The sequence below is a fragment of the Nicotiana tomentosiformis genome, chromosome 3, assembly GCF_000390325.3.
Source record: "Nicotiana tomentosiformis chromosome 3, ASM39032v3, whole genome shotgun sequence".
In the NCBI taxonomy this organism is placed as follows: domain Eukaryota; kingdom Viridiplantae; phylum Streptophyta; class Magnoliopsida; order Solanales; family Solanaceae; genus Nicotiana; species Nicotiana tomentosiformis.
In genome coordinates, this window is record NC_090814.1 from 59,447,724 (window position 1) to 59,457,087 (window position 9,364).

The window sequence follows — 9,364 nt, forward strand, 5'->3', positions numbered from 1 at the left end:
ACAAAATTGATAAGTTATTTAATTTGGAACAGAAGTGTAAATCCAATGGGAATTTTGAAATTCTTATCAAATTCATGAGATATTTACGTTCCTAATTTGTATGTCTAGTTACAATAAAATATTATAAATATATTGTTTGATATTTATAAGTTAAAATTTATTTAATTGATTTTAATATCCGTACATTTCTTTTTAAGGGTAAAAAAGGCGAACGATATTTCGCTAAGGGCCTTCGTACTTTTAATAAAGTATAGATTATGTTCTAAAATGGTCACTTTTAGAACGGTCATAAGAAAATAACTCATTTTTGTAGTTACAAATAAGGGGCAGTACAACAAATTTGGTGGCCTAAAATCAAAAATATTAGAAGGCACTTAAAATTCCTTTATAAAACACATATACTAATGAGACTCAAAACAAACTCATATGACTTTGGTCTAGTGGTAAGGGCATAGCTTCTTATATGCCGGAGCTCGTCACGGTTTAAATTTTCACAAAAAAATAAAAGTACAGTATTTAAGTGAAAAATGATAAAAGAATGGGTCCATTATATACCGAGTTTCGAACTTTGCGTCGCTTGCCCCCAAAGATTTCTTAGTTTAAAAAGATGAGAAATAAAATAACTTATTTTTTTATGTATGGATCAATTAAATATGAGAAAAAGAAATAGCTAATTCAAAAAATTAAGTTGAAAAATATAAATCGTCAGAAATATATAAAAGAAGAGTGTGCATAGAGGAAGAAAACTTAGAATTGATGAGAATTGAGAAGCTAAATACACTAGGAGTATTTAATGTAATGAGAGAAAATTTATCGGTATTTACTCACTCACCCGTACAACCTTAACCAAATAAAAAAAATATTAAAATTTGAAATCTTTATATATATATATATATATATATATATATATATATATATATATATATATATATCATAATATTAATACAATACTTATTTTTGGAGCCGTTAGCCAATGACTTCACTTGCCTTACCCTAAAGCCACCCCGCCCGTGTTACAAATATAGCTTCTTCAATTCAATATGCAAAGAAATAAAACATGAAAATATTTAACTTTATTAACGTATGTATTGCGTCACTGTCAATAACAATCTTCACTTACATAGTTAATTAAAACATAAAATTTAATTGTACGTTATTGAATTATGTTTGTGACTGGTACATTTTGGTGATCTCTTGATTACTCGGCAATTCGATTCAAAATGTTAGTACTAATTCATTATTTCTAGCACAAAATCATCCATTTAAAATTTAAAAACATGTTCATAATAAAATAGGAAAGGAAAAGAGACATAATGGAAAAATGTATAAAGGGATAGAGAAAAAGGAAAAATGGGTATAAGTTCTAGACATTAATTGGAAAAGAATTTGTATCATAAGGTCATTTAAATGCAACTATAGATAGTTTTCTATACAAAGATTAATCAATAACCTTAAAAGGAGGACACACAATAACACTATAATAGTAGTATTAAAAAATCTTTCCACTAAAAAAGGAAAAATATCCCACACTATAAAATAAATTAATGTGTTGCCATCCCAAACCTTGATCCACCCCTACACATTCTCTTTCTTTCCCCTAGATTTCATGGTAGATTCTCTCTCTATCTTCTCCATTAATAACCTTCTATTTCTCATTTTCCAAATGTTTCTTTCTCATTTTCCAAATGTTTTCACCCTTCACTCCCTCACTATTACTACTGCTACTACTACATAAGAACCCACCCACAAACCATTTTCTATACTACTGCTACTCCTCTATGTGAAACAACACAACAAATAAAACATGGACTTAATTATCTATCTTTTCCTCTCTTTCTCCATCTCTCTTATCACCTTTCTTCTCCTCCGGGCAGCGGCGGCCGCCCATTTTCGCCGCCGTAAAACCCGTCTCCCGCCGGGAACACTCGGCCTCCCTTTTATCGGAGAAACCCTCCAGCTAATCTCCGCCTATAAAACCGAAAACCCGGAGCCGTTCATCGATGACCGGATTGCTAAATACGGCAATATTTTCACCACCCATGTATTTGGTGAACCGACGGTTTTCTCGACTGACCCGGAGACGAACCGGTTCATTTTGCAGAATGAAGGCCGGCTCTTCGAATCTAGCTATCCGAGTTCGTTACAGAATTTGCTAGGAAAGCATTCGTTGTTGCTTATGAGAGGCAGTCTTCATAAAAGAATGCATTCTTTGACCATGAGTTTTGCTAATTCTTCCATTCTTAAGGACCATTTGTTGGCCGATATAGACCGGTTGGTTAGGCTTAATTTGGATTCCTGGACCGGTCGTGTCTTCCTCATGGAAGAGGCCAAGAAGGTAATCAATATCGTCCTACAAAATATTTGTCATTAAATAATTAATTTTTAAAAATTTTATCGTTACCATTCCAAAAAGGCATATAATAATAATAATTTAGTAAAAAATATTCAAGTAAAAGAGAGAGATAAGTGTACTTTAGTGAAAAACTCTTTTTGATTAAGCTATTAGTAAATAAATGAGTTTGCAAATACCAAAAATATAAAAGACCAAGGGAGTATCGATTTTTCTATACCAAAAATGTAAGCGGCGCATGCCAAGCAAAAAAGGAGATATGAGTTTTATTGGCTTAGAGAATAAAGAAATGGATAGATGAGTCAGATTTCATATGCTTGGTGTTGGTGGGGTATCACAAGTTCGACTAACTTTAGTGTATACAAAAGGAGCTAGCAAAAGTATACTATATATTAGTATTATTATGCATGTAATAAGTAAACAGGGCCGCATAAATTATCATGAAAGCATAAAACCACATGTGCATGTCCATTAGAAAGAATGTGATGGATGTTATCATTCTCCTTGGCTCGATCTTTACTTTTTATTATGTGTCTTTATTATTTTGTTCTAAAGTTAGTATTAACAAGTGATGGATGTTGGAAATGTGCAGATAACGTTTAATCTAACAGTGAAGCAGCTGATGAGTTTAGATCCGTGCGAGTGGACAGAGAAGCTGATGAAAGAGTACATGCTTGTGATTGAAGGCTTCTTCACCATTCCTTTGCCCTTCTTCTCTTCTACCTACCGCAAGGCCATTCAAGTAAATTGAGTTTTTGTTATGCTTTTGGAGGAGAATATTATTACTTAATACAATATAGTATTAATTAGTTGTTGTTATTTAATTTCAGGCGAGAAGGAAGGTGGCGGAGGCGTTGGGATTAGTGGTAAGAGAGAGGAGGAAAGAGAGAGAAGGAGAAGGAGGAGAGAGATTAAAGAATGATATGTTGGAGGCGTTGTTTGAAGGGGACGGCGTAGAAGGAGATGGATTTTCGGATGAGGAAATAGTGGATTTTATGCTGGCTTTGCTTGTGGCTGGCTATGAAACTACCTCTACTATTATGACCCTTGCTGTCAAATTCCTTACTGAGACACCCCATGCTCTTTCCCTCCTCAAGGTATGAACCATCACTCCTAAAGTTATTAAATATAAAAAATAACCATCTTTTTGAAACATAATAAGATGGAGTCCTAAATAATCATGAATTTTGAGTAGTGGACCCTAAAGTTGCTAACACATGTTGGTCCTGTTTTTCTTCTTCAATAGTAGTAGATGAATTATCTTCTTATCTAAATTCTCATCCAAGCAAATTATGGAGAGGATCTCCACTCATTCCTCGCCCCCGCCGCCTACAACTAAACACTTGGCATCAATTTCAACACAGTACAAACCCAAGGAATAATTTCTCCCCCAAAATTTTTAGTCCTCATATTCTCTTCGAAAGTGGTAGTCTCCCTTTACAACCAAAAACCTTTGATCTACGTAATTCTTTATTGACCTTTTGCTAGACTCAGTACTCGAGAAACTAAAATCGCGCCACCTTTTGACTTATTTAATTTGTAAAGCAATATTTTAAATTCTAAAGTATATTTCTCTTTTTTTCTTGGGGTGGGGAGGGGAGGGGAGGGGGTTTGTCTCTTAGCTGGTGCCTCTTATCCGAATTTTCCTCCAATTCCTCGTTTTTTATTTCAATATATTCACTTGCTTTCAGTATTAGTAAAAGAAAAAAAAATACTTCAGCATATGCTATGTTCCTCGGATGCATATTTCAGTTCGACCTTTTCCCTACTCTTAGTATATTTAAATTCAAAATGAGATACGCGAATCTTGTAGCTAATTTTTATAGGAATAAAAGGGTTAGTATGTAATTAGAATAATTAAACTACAATAAATGAATATCATTTCATAAATTGGCCTTTGTGGCCGACAAAGTAGAGAGATTGGCAATTGGTATACTCAAGAAAAAGGATTGTTTGGTAGCCCCATGTGTCCCTAGCTAGACTCTTTGTTGTATCAACATCACACGTGCATCCAAGTTCGTACCACATACCTCATTGAATTCAATACCCTTTCTAGAAATATCAATATGCCCCATTACTTTATCTTAATTTGCATGTATTATTTTATTGGTAATTGCTGGTATTATGTGACACACACAACACAAAAAGATAAGTGGATATTGAATGCACTTGGGACCCCTGCGAGCCTAACATGGAGATCTTTTATTCATGTGTTTTTACTTGAAATATAAAAGAGAATTGACGCATTAACGTATATTCCCATATTTCCACCTTATTATTCATATTTATATTAATTCATATTTATATTAACCAATAGAACATAACATAAATTGTAGGTATGTGTCATCAATTATTGGTGCAGGAGCAAGGCGCTTTTGTAACTTAAAATACTTCTTCTATCTCAGTTAGATATTGAGTTCAACATGCTAAACTATTTAAAATAAATTTTGAGTAGATTAGATAAAAGTATTCCCTATGTTCCAATTTTTTTTATGCAATTCAACTTTCAAGAGGTAAATGAGTTCTTTTTTACTGTAATTTTTTGTTCTTATGCCTTTTAAATATTTTGAATTATTCATTATTGTGACTTATAATACTTTTTATGTAGTTTTTAAATATGTAATTTCTATTTTAAAAGATTTAAAAATTTATGTCCAAATTTGAGGTCAAAGTTAAGAAATTTAACTTTTGAAAATTCTAACGGTATCACGTAAATTAAGACGGAGATAATATAAATTACAACTTTTATAATTTAAAATATTTAAAGAGAAAGTTGTATTAAAAAATTGTTTGAATGTGTCAGGTAAACCGGTACACAAAGTTGTTAATTATTATTTTTTTTTTTGTAAAAATAGCACGTGCTAGCCAGTTTTCGCACTGGTAATTCAAAAATAGCCAGCGTTTGCAAAGTCATTGAAAAATAGCCACTATTTTGTTGCAACATAGACCGGTCCAACATAATATACTGGAGATTGGTGCACCTGTGTATGAGCTTCTAGCATATTATGCTGGAACTCTAACACGCGGAAGTTCCAGCATAATATACCGGAGATTGAAGCACATGTGTATGAACTTCCAGCATATTATATGATGGACCGGTATATTATGCTGGAATATTTTCCGGATTTTGAATAGTGTTTTCGTTCAGATTTATCTTAAATGAAAAATGGTTAAATTTCGATTACTTTTGAAACTGTGGCTATTTTTCAATTACCACTTGTAAATCTGGCTATTTTTTGAATTTCTCCCTTTATTGTTGGTTTTTCACCCGGTGTCCGGTACCCGCATTGGAGTTCGATTATATCCGAATTCGCGTAGGACCCTATTCGGAGAAAGCGTTCCCTACTAAGGATTTTTCTATACCCAGTGCTTGAACCCAAGCCCCCATCGGCTGTGCCACATCCTTGGTTATTAAAATATTTTTTGAGAGTTAAATATTCAATGGAGAGTATAGCTACATGTACTAAGACATGTGACCTATAGTCAAAAGTTTGTGGGTGAAAGTAGTCAGGTAAAGAGGAGAATAGTCAAAGAAAAGCAGAAGCATCTGGTCTATGCTCTGTCGAATAAAGGAAAAAACCGGATAACTAGGGATACAACCACTGGACAAAATGATGTTGCCTTCTCTTTAAAGTCTGAATATACTTCTGCACGCCTATGTTTGTTTTTTTATTTTCTCTTTAATATTTTTATCTAATAAATTGGGTTATTTAGTTACACACCATCAATTTTACTTGTTGTAACCTATTGTCTTTTTTCTATATATATATATATATATATATATATATATATATATATATATATATATAATTTATTATGTGCAATTACATGTAATTATTTGTTTGATGATATCGTACTAGTGTCTAAATATTTTTTGTATTGTTAGTGTATAGAAGCAGAAGCGGAGCTAGCAATGTCAGTTACGGGTTCGGTCGAATCTAGTAACTTTGGTTCAAGTTCTGTATTTGTCTGAAGAAATTCATTAAAAATATGTAAATTATTAATTTAAAACTCAATAACTTAAAAAGACTAAAATTTTGAAGATTCTAATTTCGAATCCTAGCTCTGTATAGAAGCTAAACTCTCTTTTATTATGCACAATTGATTAATGTTTTTGTGGCTTCTTAACCGTTTTAATTACTCATTAGGATTCTCTTTATGAACTTAACCTTTTTTACTCCTTTTATTTTAATTTATGTGAATTTATTTTCTTTTTATTTCGTTTGAAAAAGAATGGCCACTTTTTGATTTTAAAATAATTAAACTTTCAATGAAAAGCTCTTATAGCCATAGCCATACAAAGACTGTATCATGTTTAAGACTATAAATTATAAAGGAACTATAGTCACACATATATTACAATTTATATAAATCTTCATATTTTTTTTAAACTTGGTGCTCTCTCAAATAAGAGGAGTAATTGATTTAGACGATTGTAAGTTGAAAAAGGGAAAACTTTAGGAAAAAGGTGTATGCTGATTTCGAGGGGTTGTAAATTAGAAGTCAGAAAAAGTAGACAGCATATTGGTGAATTTGAACCAACGCTAACGTAGCTGAGTTCTCAATCTGATTCCTAATTTCTTAGGAGGGTTGTGTCTATTGTCTGCTCTGTATTAATTGCAGCCACATGCCCGCCATTTTTATCTTTTCCTTTCGTATTACCTCCTCCCAATAACTCTGACCTTTGTTCTTTCTTATTCTATCCTAAAAAACTCAAGTCCCTTTAAAACTGTCTCGTCGTTGCTTTATATAATTCTAATGTGGTTTGATATTTTAACATTACTTAATTTACTCTCTCGCTTTCAAGTCATTATTTTAAGAACTTGCCTATATCAACTGAAAAGGGGAGCATTATTGATCACAAGACTGGATCATATTTATTTAATAGAGGAGGAAACAATATATATTTTTTAAACACAATATTAGCCAAGAATTTAGCAAAGATAAATTATTGATTTATAATTAAAACTTGTTTTGGCAGGAGGAGCACGAGGAGATCAGGTTAAAAAAAGGTAAAGTTGAGTCTCTACTGTGGGAAGACTACAAATCCATGCCCTTCACTCAATGTGTAAGTGCTTTATTTAACAAATTAACTCATATTATTTAGCTCAAATTTTCTTATCCGTTCAGCCCTCATGATATACGTCTATGTTTTTATGTTCAGGTTGTTAATGAAACTCTACGAGTTGGTAACATAATTAGCGGAGTATTCAGGAGAACTATGACCGATATCAACATCAAAGGTAAGATGCTCGTCTTCTTGTTTGTGAAAAGGGGCGATTTCCCTCTCAATGTGTGTAACATGGCACTTCCGATATGACTGCGTCATTTTGAAATCAAGAGAAGTGCTATGGAATGTTACATGTGAAAAGTAAATTGAGTTGTGCATCTAACAATCAATAGCATATTCTCTTCTAATGTCATGAATTTGGGGGTCGACCAGGCCTATGATTACTTCAATTACTATATGCACTTTTTTAGTCATGACAAGACCATTGTTATGTTTTTCATATGATCAATATTTGGTACTTGATCTAATTGATTGAATCTTGTGATATCCTTTCAGGTTATACTATTCCAAAAGGTTGGAAGGTTTTTGCTTGTTTCCGAGCTGTTCATCTAGATCATGAACATTTCAAAGATGCCCGTACATTCGATCCGTGGAGGTGGCAGGTGCGTTACTATGTCCGTATCTCTCTTTTACGACTACCTGAACTCCCCAGTTACCAAAATAAAGAAAAGGAAAACGTTGACTTACATGAATAAACATTTACCAAAACTTCTGTAAACAGAGTAATGCAGGATCAACAAGCTCACCTAATGTATTCACACCATTTGGCGGAGGACCACGGCGTTGTCCTGGTTATGAGCTTGCTAGAGTAGAGCTGTGTGTTTTCCTTCACCATTTAGTGACTCGTTATAGGTACGTTCGCTTTGCTATGTAGACATCATTTTCCAAAAACACAAATTTTTCGATTTTTTCTGAAGTGTAGAGACCGGTTTTGTTGGTGCAAATTTTTGCTTTACAGTTGGGTTCCGGCTGAACCAGATAAATTAGTTTTCTTCCCGACGACAAGGATGCAGAAGCGATATCCAATTATCGTCCAACGTCGAAGCTTGTTTGACCCATGTAAAGAATGAGGCATCCGTGTTAGCAGAGAGGAGAAGAGAGGAGTAGAAAGGCACCTGAGATTGTAGGAAGCAAAGTGGTAGTGAATGAAATTGCATGAAAATTAATAAGACAATGGTATATAGGTCGAGCATATACATAGGAAATTAAATTATTTTGTAGTGAATTGAGACAGAAGTCACATTCCTTTGCTATGAATGAAAGGGAAATCAGGAAGATTTTATTTGTTGGTTTATTTATTTTTTTGAGCTAGTAGTTATAATGTAAAGGGCAGGAAATTGTCAGCAGAGACCAGTATATTACCTTTTTGTTCCCTTCCTCATGAATCCTAAATAAGAGCAAACTTAATGGTTTCGAAATGTAAATGAACACAAGCATGTAAGAAATTTCAGTAGGTTGCCAAAGGCGAGCTATGAAATTGCGTACTAGCTATGGGCCAGGGTGAGAGCGTGTGCACCAGGGGCGTATTCAACGTTATGGTACTAGATTCAAATGTACATTCAAAATGCGTAAAAATTCATTAAAATGGTAACAAATACTAGTAAATAGAACCTTAAAAATTGAATTACAATTCAACACTAGTGTTATATTTGAACCTTAAAAGTTGAGTTGCAGTACACTTGTGTTAAATTTGAGGACAGAGCGCATGTAGACTAATAGAGGAGCATTTAGCAAGAAAGTATTGTGCAACTAAGAGCCCGTTTGGACATAAGAAAAATTTTACTTTTTTTCGAAATCAGTGTTTGACTCATAAATTTTTAAATTTTCACTTGAAGATGGATTTTGAAATTTTTAGAAAATTTAAAAAACTCAAAAAAGTTATTTTTCAAAATTTTCACTCAGATCACTCACAAAACTTCAAAAACAACCCAAAATTATATTCA

General features: G+C 33.0%; 1 protein-coding gene across 1 annotated transcript; it reads left to right on the forward strand.

The window, feature by feature from the left end:
* The first annotated feature begins 1,566 nt into the window (after positions 1-1,566).
* Positions 1,567-8,715, forward strand: LOC104097076 (3beta,22alpha-dihydroxysteroid 3-dehydrogenase). The gene is made up of 8 exons (XM_009603590.4): positions 1,567-2,335; positions 2,943-3,092; positions 3,181-3,447; positions 7,332-7,418; positions 7,515-7,593; positions 7,917-8,023; positions 8,143-8,273; positions 8,380-8,715. The coding sequence occupies exons 1-8, from the start codon at positions 1,805-1,807 to the stop codon at positions 8,489-8,491; spliced, it is 1,464 nt and encodes a 487-aa protein (XP_009601885.1). The 5' UTR covers positions 1,567-1,804; the 3' UTR covers positions 8,492-8,715.
* The last annotated feature ends 649 nt before the right edge of the window (positions 8,716-9,364 follow it).